Source organism: Anas platyrhynchos, chromosome 2 (genome assembly GCF_047663525.1).
Source record: "Anas platyrhynchos isolate ZD024472 breed Pekin duck chromosome 2, IASCAAS_PekinDuck_T2T, whole genome shotgun sequence".
NCBI lineage: Eukaryota > Metazoa > Chordata > Aves > Anseriformes > Anatidae > Anas > Anas platyrhynchos.
The window spans coordinates 137698803-137719317 of NC_092588.1; the positions used below are offsets into that span (position 1 = coordinate 137698803).

The 20515-nt window shown below is 40.3% G+C and overlaps 1 protein-coding gene across 1 annotated transcript in view; it reads right to left on the minus strand.

Moving 5' to 3' along the window:
• Nucleotides 1-358: 358 nt before the first annotated feature.
• The window catches only part of ITGA8 (integrin subunit alpha 8), a 110024-nt gene continuing 89867 nt past the window's right edge, over nucleotides 359-20515 (minus strand). Inside the window, exons 29-31 of the mRNA XM_038174267.2 lie at nucleotides 12554-12655; nucleotides 4685-4807; nucleotides 359-2789 (exon numbers count right to left, since the gene is read on the minus strand). Of these exons, the coding sequence (XP_038030195.2) occupies nucleotides 2703-2789; nucleotides 4685-4807; nucleotides 12554-12655 (312 nt within the window). The 3' untranslated portion in view covers nucleotides 359-2702. The remainder of the gene's footprint in view (nucleotides 2790-4684; nucleotides 4808-12553; nucleotides 12656-20515) is intronic.

The window sequence follows — 20515 nt, forward strand, 5'->3', positions numbered from 1 at the left end:
ACAGCACACGGCTCCAGACATTTCCACGGGGGAAGTTTAATCTACAAGGATGTAGAAATCTAAAACAAAGTTTTGCTCAAAGTAACTGTTTGTCAGATCATGTGCCTCTAATTTGGTTTCCAGTGACATTATACAGCTGCAGCCAATGGACTCCAGCCAGGCCCAGCAGTCACCGAGGTTCTTTTTGGTTTAAATTTAGTATCTGAACATGTTTTGCCCATCATTAAAATGGAGAGTAATTGCTCAAAAGTGAACCATAGATGTTACAACTGCAAGGAACGCATTAGGTCACCTAGTCCCATCCTCAGGGCAATGCAGGATTGAAAACACATTGGAACAAATACTGAACAGAGCTGAGTTTGTTCTTTTTTCCTATTATTTTTTCTTTATTGTAGTCATTAATCAGTATATCCAGAAGTTCAAAAAACAACCACAAATGCCAGTGTAAACATGCTTCAGGTATATAAGTAATATAAAGTATTGCACGTACAAAAGTCCTATGTTTGGTAGCTCCTTATGGTGCTATTTCATCAGAGTTGTGCCAACGTCGTGAATTTAATGAGCTAGCCGACCGTAGGTCAGAATCTGCTACACACAACAACACAATATTTACAAAAGCGAGAAGCTCACTGTCATTTTCACAGGAGGTTGATCTCACCTGGAATGTGCAGGACACAGAGGTGCGCAGAGGTGGAAGGGGCTTGCTGTGTGGTGGCATTTATCAGCGGATTTCTCAAACCCTTTGGTGGTCAGGTCTCAAGAAGCAGAGGTGCCACTGTCTGATGCTTGTGTCTCCTCCTCTCAGTAAGTTTCGAGGGCATGAAAATGATAACCTAAAGACTCCATGAAGGACTTCTTGCCAGTTTGCCTTAGACATGAGGACGGAACACACCTGTCTAGGTTTCCTAGCTCTTGCTTAGATTTCACAGGTCAGCCTGTGTGCCAGAAGTGGTAAGACTAAAATGTCCTGTGGGACTGATGGAAGCAGCCATGTCTCATGGCTACTCCTGTCCTAAAGTCCCAGGGAGCAGGAGGGCAGGTATCCAAAAGGAGACAAGCAGAGGCTGAAGGGATACAGCCATTTGACCGTTTGAGAAGCTGAGATGGATGGGAGAGAAAAAGAGCTCAGGCGATGGAAAATGTGATAGATGTTTCAGAAAATGAACAATTGCTCCTGACGTTTACACAAGACAGCAAATTTCACACTCAGCCAGAACTGGAAGACTTGAGCTTTCAGGCACAAATTTGCATAGATCCAGAGCTTAGAACCCCAGCTGAGATAAGGATCAAGCTATTTTTGCTCACTGGAGAGAAAGAATGAAGCCTCTCTTCTTCAGAATCCTCCAGTCAGAAAAACAAACAAGCAAACAAACAATTGTGTATATTGTTACTCTTTACCTCAAAATATCTTCCTTTTTTTTTTTTTTTTTCTCCCTTTTGTTCACACTTAGCTGGCTGGCATCCTATCTTCTGCATAAATACAATCCTTGCTCACCTTCCCTACAAGACATTGCTTAAGAAATAATTATCTTCTACTACAAACTTCAGTGAAATCTCTTCAACTCTTTAAATATGCTGCTAGCTTGTAGTCCATAAAATGAAAACAAAAATTTCTTTAGATGAGCAAAATGTTAGGGTCTGTGACACAAATTCAACAGAAGATACACCAGCAGTAGCCACTTAAGAGGATGTTTCAACCAAATGACAGGGCAATGGCAAAGAAAATTCTTCCTAGCCCCAAAATACTCCAAATCCTCTCCATAAGACCACAGAGGCATGCCTGTGACAATTTAAGTCAGTGTTTCACAAAGGACTGCATCCTGTGTCAGGTGGCAGCCATCAGCAATGGGATGAGCAGGTAACTCATCCACTGTATTATGCTGCACATGGATTTTGTTATCTGCGTGCAATGCTGCCAGCTGTGGGTTGAAAGAGATACAATACATACTTGCTTATCCTATGCCTTATCTTGTAAAAAGCTGCATAAATCCTCTGTTCTGCAAAACACCTTGTAACCAAGAAAGATGTGCTCTGTGTGTACGATAGGTTTACTTTTCTATTTACATGCAAGGTAAGTACATGATTTCTATATTTTGGCTTTTTTTTTTTCTCTCAAAATCTAAGCTGATGATTATATCAGATACTTATCCTGAAAAGGTGGAAAATAAATAACTGTGCCCTATCTATACAGTTCTTTATAGACTACCTTTGTGTTTCAGAAGTACTTTCACAGTACTGATATATTGCTTGTCTCCCTGAGCCATAATTTCATAGAAGTTCTTATTCTTAGGGAGGTGTCAAAGGTATTCTGCGTGATACAGTAGTGTTCAGAAGCTCTGTCTTGGTCCATCTTCTAGACAATACAGCAATGCAGGCGTTTTCTCCCTGGGAGATTTGGGCTTGTTCTGGAAGTGCCTCAGTATACCACACGTGTTCAAAAGCATCTGGTAAAATGCAGACTGACTGAAATATGGAACAAACATTCTGTTCAGTGGTGAGTATGTTCTTAAGGCAGTGATAAAGTTGCTTTCTTTGGCAAGGATGGCCATCATGTGGCATGTTCTCAGAACGTTGCATAGATCAGGCTATGACACCATGTCACTCACAGGTACAAAAGAAGACTGGTGGAAGGAAACCTTCATTTACTCCTCATGGTTTCTAGTCGCAGGCAGGATTCTGACTTGATCTGTCACTCTCTTCCTCTATGCATCAGTAGTCTTGTTATTTGTCAGTTGTTCCCTGTCAGCCATGTCATCTTGAGGGGGTCTAGCTCTGTCAAAGAAGCCACACTGCAGAAAACAATCAACAGAAACAAAGGCGTCACGATAAGAAAACCACAGGGAGTCTCAGCTGCTGTTTCATACTTTGCTTGCTCAAGCTGAAAGGTAGGGTACAGTCTATGGCAACCTGATAGACTGTGAACTGTTTTTGTTCCTGTTCAAATCATTCCATATAAAAAATGAAAGTTTTAGGTGCAAGATGTTGAGTTCCAAAGTATAGCTTTAAAAATTCAAATTGTATGAAAGCTGTCTTTGCAGGCAATGTAGAGGCTTGTTTGAGCGCCAGTACTGACTGACACTAATGAGGAAACTGTCAATTTCAGTGCAGCAAGACACTAACTCAGAATACATATCAGAATAGACAAATAATTATAGAATCATCATAGAACCATAGAATGGTTAGGATCATCATGTTCCAGCCCCCTGCCATGGGCAGGGACACCTCCCACCAGACCAGGTTGCCCAAAGCCCCATCCAGCCTGGCCTTCAACACCCCCAGGGATGGGGCATCCACAGCTTCTCTGGGCAGCCTGTGTCAGGGCCTCACCACCCTCTGAGTGAAGAATTTCTTCCTAATATTAAATCTAAATCTCCCCTCTTTTAGTTTAAGTCCATTACCCCTTGTCTTATCCCTACACCCCCTGACAAAGAGTCCCTCCCCAACTTTCCTGTAGGCCCCCCTTTAGGTACTAGCAGGCTGCTGTAAGGTCTCCTCAGAGCCTTCTCTTCTCCAGGCTGAACAACCCCAGCTCCCTCAGCCTGTCTTCATAGGAGAGGTGCTCCAGCCCCCTGACCATCCTTGTGGCTTCCTCTGGACTCACTCTAACAGCTCCATGTCCTTGTGCTGGGGTCCCAGAGCTGAACGCAGGGCTCCAGGTGGGGTCTCAGAAGAGCAGAGCAGAGGGGCAGAATCCCCTCCCTCGCCCTGCTGGCCATGCTGCTTCTGATGCAGCCCAGGGTATATTTACATAATAATAACAACAATAACAATAATCATATAAAAAGTGTTCAGAAACGTGCACAGAAAGTTGTAACCAAGACTAAAGATCACTAAAGATGAGTTTACTGTCACCAAACTGTAACTAGCTTAAAGTTAGTCTTCTGGTTGTAATTAGTTACATAGGCTTTACAAGAGGTCAAAGCAGAGTACTACCAAAAGGCAACTCCTATCATCCTCACCTGTTCTAGAGATACTTCGTTGCTCTTGTAGTTAACAGACTACAAAGGGAATATGGACAGTTAGAATAGGCTGCACACCTGATCTACCACCTTTAGGCAGCTCAAAGCAGATGAGTTACATCCTAATTTATGAAATTTTCAAAGAGACAAAGAGTTTTTTCTTTGATTGGTAACTGAAAGGATGGCAAAAAGCTACATTGGTTCCCCGTAACGTAGCAGCTTCCAGTAACTTGTCTTAAAACCTGTGAAGGGAGTATAAAACCAACACAGACCTAGAAACCTTAGAAAACTGAAGATATAGCACGCTAATATAAAAGGAAATCTAAAAATTTATTGTCAAAGCTGGGAGTGTTTTTATATGCTAACAAAAACTGGAAATTCCTTAAGTATTCAGAGAAAACAAAGTTAGAGTCACTTCTTTATGAACCTAAACATCCTGAAAAAGAGGATCATAGGTCTTGGGAAAACAGCCAAACTCCGTATGCCCATTTATAACCACACTGTAATAATAAGGGAGGACTTTGAAAACATGCTCCCTACATAAAGGTCAGTGACACTAGCATGTCAGAAATGCCAAAACAAAGAAGACACATGTGTATTGTTGCTTTTCCTCCAAACCATTAAAGATCACAACCTCTTATTTTCCTTATCTGTGAGCATCTTCCAGTACTTTTCAGATTTTTTTTTTCCTTAAGGCAACAGAAATAGTATTAACACAAACATACCTTCCATAAAGCTAGGGTCAGCATAGCTAGTACCAGTAGTCCAAGAAGAATCGCTAGTATTATAACCCATAAAGGGATTACAAAGGAGACATTTGGAGTGGACCAAATGACAGATGTTCTGATCTGAAACGAAGAGAATACGTTAAATGAACAAAAAATAAGCAAAGCAAATCTGACAGTAGAATACACAGGTTATAAGTTTCAATAGCATTTTGCAGATTAGAAACACACGTTGCTTGGAATTTTCCCATGTTGGCTTAATTTACTGCAAGTTTATTTTCTCTTGTTCATGATAGTTTCTAGAAATGGGATTTGCACATCTACAAAAGCACTTGCCATCTCAGACGTAAGGAACATTTCCCCTTAACACAACACAGCAAAGACAAAAAAAAACAAAAAAACCCCTTCTGTACAGATAATTCAAGAAGTTTCAAGAAGAAAAAATCTCCTCGCATGTATGCTGGTACAGCCTGGACCAGTGTAACTTACTTATATAGAAATATTCTGAAACAATGGTTGACTTCAGCCCAAACTCTTAATTCAAACCACAATAGATACCAGCTACATTAGTGTTATTCTAATTTCTGCTGACAAGCCTGTATACATTTTTTCTAGGACTTCTGCTTTAGCTAAACAGTCCAAAAAGGAGACTCAAGCAGAACACAGTGTCCTTGTGATGCAGCCTCACGTCCCGTATGCTCCTTGAAAGGAGGCGAGCGTACCTCCTGTTACGTGCATGGGAGATAAGCATAACCCACTGTCTGTCCTTGTCTGAGGCTCTAGAAAGCAGCAGGTGTGTCTAACAATTTATGGAAGGTTTTAGTTGAATCAGCAAACTTCCCTCTTTAGACCTTCATGTTGACAAAGAGTAATAATAACCCTTCTTTATTTCTCCTTCTGGGGTCATCCATACAAGGAACCTCCTCCTTACTCTCCCCCTTTGTACCTTGTAGACAAATTTATACTATGCTGTCAGACTCTGCTTGGAAGACTCCTCATCAATCTCATTTAATATTTGCTCTCTCCCTGCCATTCCCCAGTGAGAAGGAGTGAGTTTGAGCTTTTCTTATCTCTTCAGACATAGTTATGTCCCTTTTTTTTTTCTTCTTTATTTTTTTCTTTTTTTTTGGGTCAAACTTTTGTCTTCTTTTTGTCTTAATTGTTAGGCTGGGAAGTTAAATTTCTTTGGGACTTTCTGTTGGACCTCTTTCATTTACTCCTAGTCTCTCTTTAACAGGATAAGTATGTGGCAGATGGAAGTTATTTTATTCTTCATGACAAGGTGACAAGTTTGCTTTGCAATCTGATTACACTAACTCTCAAATTATCTTCCTCTTTAGTGCTTGAGGCTTGAGGTACAGGTAGGAAATCTGCTCTTCTTAATAAATTTCTTGGCTATTGCCCAGCCCCTGATCTGCACTCACTGCAAATTCTTTTTTTTTTTTTTTCCTATTAGCTCAGTGGCTGATACACCTGCAATTTAGGATAAGTCTAATTTGCTAATTCATGAGACAGCACGCTAAGTTTGAAGACTGGACATGACTTTGTAGTCCAGTTCCCAATTAATTCAGTTCTGTGTCTCTGTCACTTTTCTCCTTGAAGATGGCAAATTTCAGCCTTTCTGCAACTTCTAGCCCTTTCCTCTTTTACTCTTCCTCTTGATCTTTCCCAGACTTCTCATGCTGTAAGTGCCAGCAGATCTTTCATCCATGCTTAACTGGAAGACACTTTGTAATCGTCTTCTCCATGTACATCACCTGTGTAGCCAACTATCCTCACTCTGACACAGCACTTGCAAAAATGGTAATAAAAAATGTAAACAGTTATTACCCTATAAGACTTAATGTAATGCAAGACAAAAGTATAGCATATGCAAAGAATAAATATTAGTTAGCCAATTAGAGCAAGAGAAATTTATTTCAAGGCAAACAAAGTTAGTTAAAAACCATGAAAACCCATGCCTGGGTCCCAACAGTGTGTTGCTTGAGTAACTGCAAGGATACCACTCCCATCTCTGGGAGGTTTCTGAAGCACGTCAGAACTTTGTAGGCTCTGTATCACTGGATTCAGCAATAGCAGTGCTTATTTAATAAGTGTTATTGAATGGATTTCCTTGTGTCTCAGAGTGGCACTGTATCTGGCATTAAAATGCAAGGGCAGAGAAAATGAGCAAAAGGTCATCTGAACTGTCTGCAGAGATTCCTCCCGGAGAAAGGCCAGTTAAGGAAAAAGATGAATTAAAGCGAAAGGCTCATCTGGCAATCAGAAGGGATGCGGACACGATGGGCTGCATGAAGCCTGCAGCAAGCAATGAGCTCAGCTGCCCAACGAAGAAAGTGTCTCCCTTCTACTTCTCAAAACTCCTCATGAACACAGACGAAAGGGCTGCGAAGTGCTGATAGAAATTCAAAGAGCACCATGACAGACACAACTGAGATTGATTGAAAAAAAAAACACAAAAAAACCCACCACAATTCATGTATACTGCGTGCTTCCTCTGCTGGCAAAGTCTGTAGTACCACAAGCAAGAAATTACCTTAAAAATATATGCATTATTTGAGAAGGATGTGAAGCTATGAACATACCTTACTTAAGTAAGGTTTGGGCTTCCCTTCTGTGCTAACACTACCACGTATCCAAGCATTTTGCTGTGGGGGTGGAGCAGTGAGGCGATACCCCAGTTACTGTGCCACTTGCAAGCAACAGCGGAAAGCAAGTGCAAGCAGAGCTTTCTATCCTGTAAAGTTTCATGAAACAATTGACTCCATTTTACAGTAAGATCAAACCCCAGGGAAGACCCATTTGCTTGCAAAAGTTGGATGTAGTCGTTTCTGGTATGGGTAGTCTGAGCCAAATTCCCAAGTGGCATAACGTGACTGAGGTTAATACAACAGGAAACACAGTCAGCATCGCTGCCCCGGGCCAGGCTGTGCAACATCAGCAAACCAGGACAAAAGGACTCCAGCAAGCTGCCGGCCAGCTACAAATGGGTTGGTAGAGAGGCTGTCTAACGAAATCACACATTCTGAATACAGAGATTATCCTACTTTTGTACAAAATATTTTTGTTTACAGATTTGAGATAGTATTTGACTGATCCACAGCTGCCTCCTTCAGCACAGGTCCACCTTCATCCACGCTAAGGCAACTCCTTCAGCAATGAGGTGCTTTTAGGGAAAGGTGAGCTCCTGGTGTTATCTAAGATCTGGATTGCTCACAAGGCTGCCTACTGACTGCACAGGAGCACAGCAATTAGACTCTAACTAACGTGCTGCATTCGGGTCACTGTTCAAAATTAGATGGGGTCAAAAAACATGTTTGAGACCCTGCTGAAATCAGTGGAAACAGAGGATCTCATTAAGGGCTGGGGATTCCATTAGGGTTGAGTAAAGCTGACAGGTATGTATGGATCTACAGGTAGGTAGCCATTCTATGTCTACTTCGATGCACTGCTTCCTAGGTGTGTGCTGCAGTTGCCTGCTCTGCTTTCTTTCCTCTTAGGCTGTGAAGACAATCTAACTCTTCTTGTGATACCTATTAGAGGATCAGTCAGCATGGATCCAGTTAGGAACATCTGGGTTTTTTTGAGGCCACACTGTAAGCAATGTTGCTTAGCCTTGCTTGTACTCAGCCTTGCTCAGCCTTGTGCTCAGCCTTGCTTGTACTGTGTGGGTTCATAATCCTCGTCCCTAACTTTCTCCTATTGTTCCGCCTTTACAGTGTAATTCAGTGTAATTTCCTGTAGCTCAGTAGCTCAGCTGGAGTCTGACAAATGTTGAAATATAAACAAGAAGCCTTAATCTTACAGAAGTGCAGGGCATTGTGTATATAATCCCTAGATTATCAGCAATGAATGTAACAGTAGAAATGGGCTCCATTCTGTATCAAGGAGAAAGTTGCTGCAAAGCTGCCACATCTCTGCTCTCTTGAAGCAGAAGCAAGACCAACAGCTAATGGACCTATATAAAATCTTGCAAACTATCTTGTCTCCCCCAGCTTTTCCCCCTTTGCTGTCTCAGGTTCCTGAAAGCTAGCGAATGACTGTGCTAAGTGCTTGAGATACATGGAGCAGCTCTATGAGTGAGCAGAAGATTACACGCAGTCCCACTCCTGCCTGTGTGCACTGACAGCAGAACTAGTGCCCCAGGGCTGCCTCCTTTCATACAGAGCCTGGTGGGGCTGCTAACACAATTCCTGGTGAACAGCTTGGCACCGCAAAGTCCCGAACACCCACAGAGCTGAGGCAGGAGCTGGAGGGGAAGAAAGAAACAAAGCATCCCTTCAGTTCTGCCTGCCTCATTTCACCGTTTCCACAGAAGACTGTCCCTCCTCGACCCCATGCTGTCCACAACACTTTTACATATGATTTTGATTTAAGACAAGTCTACATTATTCAGCTTGGATTTCTGTTCTTCATGTGGTAGGTTTAGTGCTGCAGGATCAGAGCCAGGGAACGTTTTGGGGGAGATTTATCTGTTTTCATCTAAGGTGGCCAATATGAAGAAGTGGAATTTTTACGTGTTGCATGTTGGCACTGTCCTTTAGATGCATTTTGGCTTTTCTCTCTTCAGAGCTTCAAGATTTTCTTATACTGAATGCTGAAAACAGTGATTGCTTCTCTGTCAGACTGGTGAAAAGCACACCTTGCAGACATAAGACGGGATCCATCTGACTTCTGGCCTTTTGGGTGTGCAATGGAGTGACAAGGAATGCCGTCTGGCTCAGGCATGGAGGTGAAGGTGAAGCCAACCAGAGTTACAGACAGCGCTTTGCTTGCTATTGGAAATAAAATGCAAGCTGGCCTTAGAACAGATGTTGTCTGATAGTCTTAACTTAGAATCACTACCGTGATTCTATGAAAGTATTTCTATAGGGGAGCTTTTATTTCTTTTTAATTTACCTTTTTAATTTTTTTTTTCTTCTTTCAGAACACAGTACCTGATAACAAGCATCTCATGACGCATTTTTTCCTTTTGTCCTTTAAAAGACACTCTTAAAAATAATTTCTCCATAGTTTTATCTGCTACTTTAAGAAACAATAGCTAAATTAATTATTCTAATGCTATTAATTTTATTGCTTATGATGGCTTTCTTCTAATCTTATTCATTTTATTACAGTGACCATAAGACAGTAACTCTTTAGTACTGTATGTTCCCATCTAACCTCTGTAGAATGATGTTCTTGCATGCTCTGCAGAAAAGCTGAAAATAAAATGTAAAAGCTCCCTTGAGCTTGGAGTCATAATTAATATTGACATTTATTTTTACACTTTACAAATGTTTGTGCAAACACATTTCATATGGAATATAAGCACATTTAAAATAAAAGTACTCATCACCATGTAATAGCTATAAATGAGTTATAAGCCTGAGTCTGAAAATAATTTTGTGAACTGTGGGACACTGGTCAAAAACTTTATACTAGAGGTATGGCCTCTGAAGACCCTATCAAACAATTAAGAAAAGAAATTGTATCTTGTTAAACTCCAAACAGGCTCAAGAACCAGAAATTAAAATAGAAAAAAAAAAAAACACTGTTTATTGTTACTCTAGACTTTGCATAATAAAAAGTGTAATTTCACCTTCCACATGAAATTAATCAAGTGCTGCATTATTATTTACCATAATAATCTCTAAGAAAAAAATATATTTTCTCTTGAAATCCAACCAGTTGTACAATAGTTGTAATTCCAAGCCTATCAAAATCAATAGAAATACATTTTACTATAAAAAATTCAGCATTTATCATAACATTTATCATAACCACATCAAAATCATCTATGTATCATCTACCTCTGTTCAAGATACAGACCTTTATTCCATGGTGATGAAAATAAAGACCTCAGTGCTGCAAATATGTAAGCACATACATGACTCTGTATATAACTGATGTCTGTGGGATTACTTATACCATTAAAGTTAAATATCTGTATCAGCCTGCATAATGGGAACCCAGTGCTGTATGAGTTAAACGAAGGACATGTGCTCTGTTCTTTTCGAATATATTATCCTAACTGCAAAAAATGTAAGGTGCTAGCTGATAATTAAGTACATACTGTCGACAATTGATTTTAAAATATTAAAATCTTTATTCCACTTTCCCCCTTGCACTGTCTGAAAGAAAACTATAAACTTCCAAATAAATCTTTGGAAACTTTTAAAACGCAACCACTGATCTTTTTCAGAAGAAGCAAAAATATTAAGCATTGCCCAACTTCAAGCAAATATTTTCTTCTTGAGACTGGAACATCAAAAGAACTTGTGCATATAACACATCAAGCTATAGAGCTGGCAAACATCCACTGCCATGTCCAGATATGAAACAACATAAAAGCGCTATCATTTTTCAACGTTTTACAGTTGCCATTACAGGCATTTTGCTGTAAATCATCTGCACCAAATAACAAGCATTATACTGGCTGGAGTAAGAGAATAAAATGCTTATCTGATCACTTGGTAGATCATCTGACACTCGTTGAGAACAGCAGGCTATCACCTGGGCTAAAGCACTTCAGCCCAGATGAAGGCACCACTATCAATAGAGCTCTGCACAACATGTGTTTCTGGTATGGAACACATGCTGCAAGAAAATAAAAAGAGCCTGAATATATCTGTCAGCTTGGAGCCTTTGAACCTTCTTGGGTGAACACTGCATTAAGTATCAAATCTCTCCGGTGAAATCATGGCCCTCCTGGTATTAGAGGCTGAAGATCTGTCACTGAGCCTACAGGACCAGGATTTTACCTTGTGTCTTCCCAGTGCAAATAGCAACCAGCCATTCAACCTCTGCTTGTTTAAAACAAAACTTTATAGCTTGTATCCTCTAACATACATTCAGTGTAAACTGTAAAGTGTATTATGTTGCTTTCAAAGATAAGAAAATCTGTTCCCTACTACTACGTCCCAACAGACCAATATGATATATTTGCATTAGGATTTAACTTGAAGAAATTTGGATTGCTCTTACCTTTAAAAAGAGCTATGAATGATAAATCTTTAGAAAGATGAGAACAATAAGCCTTCATATTTCAGATGACTCATACTAAAATCAAATTTTGCACTCATATTTTATTCACTTGCAGCAGTAATGACAAAATAAGAGTGAATTTTAACCATGATATCAGACACCAAAAGAAGTAAATTCCTTTTAAGTTGCTCCCCAAACTCAATGCTTTGGCAACAGCAAACAAATCAAATTTATGTTTCCAAGATTCATTTTTCATATAAGAACCCAGAGCCATACTAATCTCACTCTGAAATAAGGCAAGTACTTTAGTATTCAACTAACACATCTGTAGGGATTGCCAGACAATTTTATATCTCCTACCTGATGAGATGGCAAAACCTAGGGAGGCATGCAGACCCTTCTGAAAATTAGGGTAAAGAAGAAAGTTTAATATACGTAAGAGAGAGTTTGCCATAGATAATCCATAAACTTGTGTAAGAAAACTGCCAACTGGGAGAAAGATGAGATCTCTAAACCTGACAGAAACAAGATTCTGGATTTTGCATGAGAAAATTCCTCTTTTTTTTTTTTTTAAAAAAAAAAACAAACTCCAGATGAGGTAATTAGATACTTGCTTTCATGATTTTGTTGTTTTCTTCTGAGTGAAAAATCCATCCAGTTTGCAATAAAACAGTCTGCACATTAATGCAACACACAGTTATTTAAAATGGAATTAGTATTTTATACCAGCAACTTTCACAGAATGCAATAAATGTATTTCCTTTAGGCATTACCTCAGGAATTTACACTAGAAACACAGGAAAGACTGATCTCAATATTTTCACCTATAAAAACTCTCACAGCCATGATCAGAATGAGCAAATACATGTGCTTCACACAAAGATACAATTTTCAGTTACTTACTGCTATGCTTCCCCGGGGGAGCTTTGCTGGCTGCACTTTATAGGGCATGTTCTTAACTTCGAAGGACACGTTGGAAGAAAGAGTATAGGGATCGTTTTTTCTCTGAAATTATATGAAAAGAAGAAATTATTAAAAACCGTGTTTCTACTTAAAAGCATAATGAGAAATAAGCAGAGAAAAAATAGAGAGAACTCATTTCCTAAGGCAAAGATGGTTTCTTTCAGTAAAGGGTACAGCAGTCCTGGGACCTGTATGCATCCACAAATAATAGAGCATAAATTTGAAATACAAAGACTGCATGTTCAAAGCATGGGAGAAGGGTTAGTTATGTAGAAGGGCACATGCAGTTGTTTCTCACTGCAATAGGAGACTGGTGAGTTTGAAGGAGGAGGAGGTTTATAGGGTGTCTATGTTTTAAAACCTTGCCTCTGCTCACGAAGCCCAACAAGAACATTGAGATTTCCAAGCCCACGCTGAGACCAGGCTGGTACAGTTGTATGATGGCATCAGAGGAATGGCTGTGAATTCCCATCAAAGAACTATAGGGACAAATATCTTTGCACTTTACTTAGGGTGTGATTGGCTTCCCGTTGCAGTAGAGTTCATAAATAACACAACAACTCACCTTGATTTTTTACTGCACAGTGCAACTGCAATAGGAATGTATCATAGCCACTGCTTAACAGGGTGCTAATAAAATATTTACACATCTCTCATTAAGCACTTCAGCATATCCAGAGATATATAGAATAAACAAATGTAGCTCTGTCTGTCCTCTGTCTTTCATTTAAACTTGCTTGTATTTATTAGAGATTCAGTTAGATTAGATTTGATTAGGCAGTATTTTTTCTGGTTTAGAATGACTCAAAACTGTTATATCCTACAGCTCATGCTGAGAGCTTCAGTTAGCGCTGTCACCTCATTAGGAAGCCATACAGACACTGACACACTACATCTGACTGTCTGTCTGTCTCGTGCTGTTCTGGCCTCAACAGCAACCTCCATCCTGCACAAACTGCCTTGAAATGGTAGTCGAGTGTGAACATGGCCTTTGGAAAACAGCCACCTAAATCTGTACTGAATTGGTGTAAAATCTGACATTTGAATGTGCCTGCCCTTTAGAAGGATCTTAATGGCTGCAACATTTACTACAATGGATACCAATATTTCCACACACTTATTTTGAATCCTGTTGAGATCCTGACATCATCCATCTAACTGGAACTAGCTTTGAAGGTTAGGTACACCAGGAATCAAGTAAATTTTTCAGTACTCTTTGAGGTTGAGATCTTTCCATTACACTGAATGTAATGTTGTCACAGAGGGAAGATCCTGCATGCTAACTACCTGTTTTCTTGTTTTTATCCCAAGGAAAGATGCCTAACTGGCTACCATGCTCTTATGGAAGTCAAGAAACCTTCTTTCTCATTCCATCTCTGCAACTGATTTTTCTGGGTAACATTACGTGTGATTTATATTGCATATCCCATGTCAAGTCGGGGTAATGATATGGATCTCCTTTAAAAGTGCTTTGATAAGCCCTGAAGAGAATGAAATAAGGCCCAGTGGTTATGACTAACATTATATCCCTTTGCATTAGACTCCTTGAGGTAAACAACTTTAGTCTTTTATATAAGAATATTTTTGAAGCACTTTATCATTTTTGCTACCTGTCTCGATCCTTTTTGAAATATCAGAATTCAACACAATATTCCACTGCTGATTTATGGAAAGGTAGGGCCTTGTAAGTGAAGCACTCCTCTGTTTTGGCACCAGCTGCTCACAGATTACATTGGATAACAGACAAACTGGGATGAATTTTAAACTATCCCAGTAACCCGAGCCAAATGTAAATTCTACCTTATCCATTTTGCAAAGCTCAGTTGCCTCCCCTGCCCCCCCATAATCTCCAAGCACTTATGAAATTTCTCCCATCTTCCAGATTGACTAATGTGGAAGTACCGAAAGCCATTTGTCATCTTCTGAAGTCATATTTGTATTTAGTACCTAAAGAAACCCACAGTATTTCCCATTTCTATAATAATTCATATGAAATTCTTCTGTATGTTGTATTATATAGTGCTTTATTAATCATTAAAGTTATTCTACCAGTCATAACAGTTTATTTTATCGACTGTAATCGTATCCAGTGCATTTGGAATGACCCTGTCATTTCCTAAATCCCCTTCTGCAAGACTTTCTCATTCCTTCTACTTACGGCACATTTCGGAGTTCTGTTCCACTGACAAGACTTAGTTCCTATGCGATTATCCGAAATCTTTTCCTCCCTGCTAAGTGTTGTTTTCCTCTGGAATTTCCAATTTTATCACAGGTATAAACCTTATCAGTCTAAGACGCCTTTTCAGCTGTTTTATGGAATAAAGACTGAGGTAATAGAGACCCCGTGACAATTTTGACCAGTGTTTTCACAGTAAAAAGTTTTTTTCTTAGGTTTAAATGGCATTTCCCATATTTGACTTGTTCTGACACTGAATATCACTCAGCCTGGCTCTGTCTTCTTTACTTCCACCTAGCCAGCTCCCTTTGCACTTGTGGGTGCATCCCATCAGATCCCTTGGGCTTTTGTATGTCCAATTTTTTTAAATGTTCCCTAACCAGATACACCTCCACTGAGGGTTAATGTTCATTGCTGCAGGTTTTCTCTCCCATTGTAGAGGCCTTGGATTACTGTATGAAGATTTTACTAGTAAGGAGGCATCAAATAACTTGGCCTCCTGCACACCCCATTCAGCAGAAGGTCCATATTTTCCCCAGCCTTCCTTTTCTTCTGATGTACTTACAGAAACTGCCTCGTTGCCCTATAAGTACCTGGCTCAGCTCCTGGTGGGCTTTTGCTTTCCTAACTGCTCAGAGAGCATCTCTATATTCCCCAGCCAACACCTACTCCAGGTCAACTGACCCTGGTTCCACCTCTTGCATGTTTCTTTTTTATGTTTGAGTTTTACCAGGAACTCCTTGTTCATCCACGCAAATCTCCTGCCACCTTCGCTTGACTTTCCGCATGTCAGGATGGACTGGTCTTGAACTTGGAGGAGGTGATCCTAGAGAATCAACTGGCTCTCCGGGACTGCTCTTTTCTCCAGTACCATCTCCCATGGAGTTCTTCCAAGCAGATCCCTGAAGAGGCTGAAGTCTGCTCTCCTGAGGTCCAGGGCTGTAGTTCAGGTATTTGCCTTGTCCCTTCTGTTTTCTGTTTAAACAATGAACTTTCTCTTCAAGTATATGAGTGCTTACTGGCGACATGAAGCCAGCATATTTATTGCCTTCTGGAATTAATTTGGCTATGCCATAATTTTGTTCTTTTAAAATACCAAGAGCAGCTGAATGTTTATTATCAGAACATTTAACCTCTCCTTTGGGCTTGTATTAGGAATGAGCAATACAAAGAAAATTGCCTTAAGTGACTTACATAGGGATAGTCAAATCAGCTCCGTAATACAGATGACATCTAACGGAAGAAACTACATTTTCTATCAACAGTGTTTAAAATAAGATTAAAAAAAAAAACAACTGACTTAATATTAGACTTATCAAATAAATAATTTTTATACTCTTTCATGGTGCTTAACACCTATGAGATGGTCTTCAGAAAAATATTTTTTCTTTACCACATTAATTATTTTCCATTTTCGGACTCAAGCCATTCTTCTCACCAGATTTTCACTATGACTCATTTTTTCTGTGAGAGTCCAAGCATTGGACTTCTCACATGCAGCCCCAGAGTGTTTCTGTAATTGTGCAATAATTTGCATTCATAATTTCAGAACTCTCTGCCTGAAAAAAAAGTCCTGCTTTCAATTGTAAGCATTCATATTAAGCAGGATTCTGGCTATGATTTATATGATTTATAAGAGGAATTGTAATGGAGAGGGTAGGCTATGTTACATTATTAAAGAAGTAGGTATTAGACACACAACCTGATTGACAAAGGTACAGTGAAGGCATTAACTTCCTTGAAATATCACAGAATCACAGAATTTCTAGGTTGGAAGAGACCTCAAGATCATCGAGTCCAACCTCTAACCTAACACTAACAGTCCCCACTAAACCATATCCCTAAGCTCTACATCTAAACGTCTTTTGAAGACTTCCAGGGATGGTGACTCCACCACCTCCCTGGGCAGCCCGTTCCAGTGCCTCACAACCCTTTCAGTAAAGAAATTCTTCCTAACATCTAACCTAAAACTCCCCTGGCATAACTTTAGCCCATTCCCCCTCGTCCTGTCAGCAGGCACATGGGAGAACAGGCCAACCCCCACCTCTCTACAGCCTCCTTTAATGTACTTATACAGAGCAATAAGGTCACCCCTGAGCCTCCTCTTCTCTAGGCTGAACAAGCCCAGCTCCTTCAGCCGCTCCTCGTAGGACTTGCTCTCCAGGCCCCTCACCAGCTTCGTCGCCCTTCTTTGGACCCGCTCAAGCACCTCGATGTCCTTCTTGTAGCGAGGGGCCCAAAACTGAACACAGTACTCGAGGTGCAGCCTCACCAGAGCCGAGTACAGGGGGACGATCACCTCCCTAGCCCTGCTGGTCACAGTGTTTCTGATACAAGCCAGGATGCCGTTGGCCTTCTTGGCCACCTGAGCACACTGCTGGCTCATATTCAGCCGACTGTCCACCATCACTCCCAGGTCCTTCTCTGCCTGGCAGCTCTCCAACCATTCCTCTCCCAGCCTGTAGTTCTGCTTGGGGTTATTGCACCCCAGGTGCAGGACCCGGCACTTGGCCTTGTTGAACTTCATACAGTTGACCTCAGCCCATCGGTGCAGCCTATCCAGATCAAACAAAATATATATATATTAATATATATATATATAATATATATATTAATATATATATTATATATATATTATTATTATATATTATATTATTATATTATATATTAATATATATATATATATATATTAATATATATATTAATATATATATATATAATATCCTACAAAGAAATGCAGTGCCCATAGAAAAACAAATCCTTTCACCTACTATACATGGCTTATTTAATTTTCAGCTTATATCAGCAATAAGAACAACAGAGGAGAATATTTCCTGTGGATTAATGCTTCACTGGGGTTAATAACCTTGGGTTGTGCCCACAGCTATTAAATGTTCTCAACCCATCATTAGGCCCTTGGAAATGCTGCACATCTCCATTGCTGTAAAGCAATATAAAAGACTAGAGAGCCTTTTCCTCTGTTCACAGAAATGTGTGTTTGTGGCAAAGGGCATTATAACAATGACTGTGGTCAGCATCAACTGGAAACAGGATTTTACTTGTTCCAACACCTTGGAGATACAGGCAGCTGTCTCTGTTTATAATTCTCAAGTCATTTGTGAGAAACTGCATTTCTTTAACATATCATTTTTTAAACAGTGTATATTTAAATATTCAGTGTTTACTGGAAGCAGCAGGACCTGTGGTTTGCAATTCAGCTGAGGGTTTCATTACAGTTCAGAGGAAAGGGAAGAAGGAATTTAGTCTCTGAACGTTGGCGCCTAATGGCCAACAGTGGGTGCCAGCCCTGGCTACCTGGGCCTTCTGAAGGCTCCCATCATGGCAGAGCAGGCAGAGCTCTTGTGCACATCACTGAGACAGCTCTCTTCCTGAGTGCTATCGAGAGAAACAGAAATAATGTGGGGAGTGCTGGAAACTCTTGGACAATTTAAAGGAGAGTTCTCCGAGCTCCAGCTGAATGCTGGCAGTTCCTGCAGGGAGCTCAGGCAAAGACCCAGAGTCTCCAAAAAGCATCTTTAAAGCACACAGAGGCATCTTAGAGGACAGACTAAAATGCAGAGGGTAAATCTGGTCTAGACTGAAGGTAGGAGAACTAACACTTCTAGCAGCTTAAAGGTGTCTGACAGGTCCTTGTTTTCCTGCAGGTTTGGAGAGTTTACTAGTAGAGAGACTCCCCAGAATGACTTTGTTCCACTGGCTCTAGTTGAACACTGGCGTTGTTCAACTTACCCAAAACACTTTCCTTCTGGTTAGATCTAGTCTAGTGAAGTCACTCTAGGTGAAGGGCACGTACTTTCTCTACAGCAAGCTGTGGTGGAATTCTCCCCCAGAAACTGTTATCTCCTGCATACAGAGCTCAGTGCTGTGGTAACAGCATTGGCTCTGCTGATTAAAACCTGTTTCCCTTTGTGTCCACTGGAGTCTGGCACATTTTAGAGAGGAGACAGTAAGCAATATTGTGTTTCCTTTAAAATATATGCTGTGGGAATTCGTTAACTTGCTTTCTTTGACCCACACCTCCAAAAACCTGAAGAACAGCCAGTAAAGAGTAGCTTACATAAATGCTGAGAGTAGAGGTCATGCAACTACTTGTTCTTCTGTTAATTCATTATAAAGCATGTCTATAATTCAAAAAGTCAAAAAGTACTTGTGCTGTTTGTACTACAACAGTATGTTCATGCAAATATCTCTTTTGAACAGAGACAACACAGCTCCTCTGAAAATCAATACATCCTCATCTCTACCTTTAATCTCTTACACTTGACATACTGTATCTCCTACATTCACTGAAATGGACTATTTTAAATTAACTGGTAGAAACTTCCTGTGATTTCAGATCGCTTTGACATAGATTTTAATGGTTATCAGTTTAAGACGTTTGCTTTTCCATTCACCTAACTTTATGCACACTTCAGCACGTCTATCAAGATCCTCATGTTCTGCTTTGTTAATATTTTGACATTATTTTAAGTAACAATGAATGAAAACAAAACTAGCCTACACCCAAAAGAACTTCCAGCTGGCCCAGCCCAGTGCCAGAGGCTCTTTCTTTCTAGCCTTCATTCCACATAAACAATCATATCCAGCATAATAGGGCATTTTTGGCCACACACAGTTTTGCTTTTTACTTATTTTATTTTTTCAAATAACAACAGTTGTTTGACGTAAGGGCAAATTTCTCTGACAACTTCCTCCTTTTGTTTTTATACGTGGCTTGAAGGGCAGTGCATCAAATTTATGGCTTTCAGTCCTCAGTCTGAATTAAAATAATCTATTTAAACTTCCATGGCAATTATCAAGAGACCATGATCTCTCTCACTAATTTGTCTGTTGCCTCCCTGTAGGCAAACTTTCTGTGTAGCCTGGTGCATTGCTTCTATCCACTGACAGGAAATTTAGGCTGGCTGCAGTTATACTTCAGAAAACACTGCTGTAAGCTTCCCTTGACTGAGACGTGTTCCACTGGCCACAGGCAGAGGTTCTACACTGGGGGATGCTGAGCTCAGAAATTACTGTTCCTTGGGTGATTCAATAAAGAAACCTATAAAAGAGGTAGATCTCATTCCTATCTTGGGCTACCTCCACCCCTTCACCTCTGCTCTGATTTCCAAGCCTCTGCCAACACCACATGTGCCATGCAGTCTGTGTGGCTCCACTGCACTGGTTTATCTGCATTCTGCCTCCAGTGGTCTTTGTGCAGTTAAATTGACTTCTTGTCCCCAGACCCCTATCTGGCTTACCTTCTGCCACCCTAAGAAGAGTTTCTGAGTTCACCAGTAGCAAAATATGGAGATTCTCAACAAATTTTCTCATTAAGGAAGTACAACTAGAGCAAACACTCTAACAGTGATGACAGCTGCAGGTGCAGGCAATGAAGGTAAAGGGAGGTGAGAGTACTGGAAGGACTTCTAGCTGGTGGCCCCAAATGCCAAGGTACTCCATCAAGCTCTTTTTCCTTTCCTGTACCCTTCCAGATCAATAGGTTTCTTTTTGTCTTTGTAAATGTGCTTCCTGAGCAGCAGGGAACACCATCATCCTATAAAAGCATGGATGTGAGGTTTCTCAACCTAAGGAGGAAACTGAATTCACATCTTCCAGTCATGAATTCTCTGACCATTAGACTGCCAGCTCTAAATCTTGTGACTGAATTTTGAATAAACAAAGTCTTCCTTAAGTCTTTCAACTAATGATGTAGGTATTTCTCC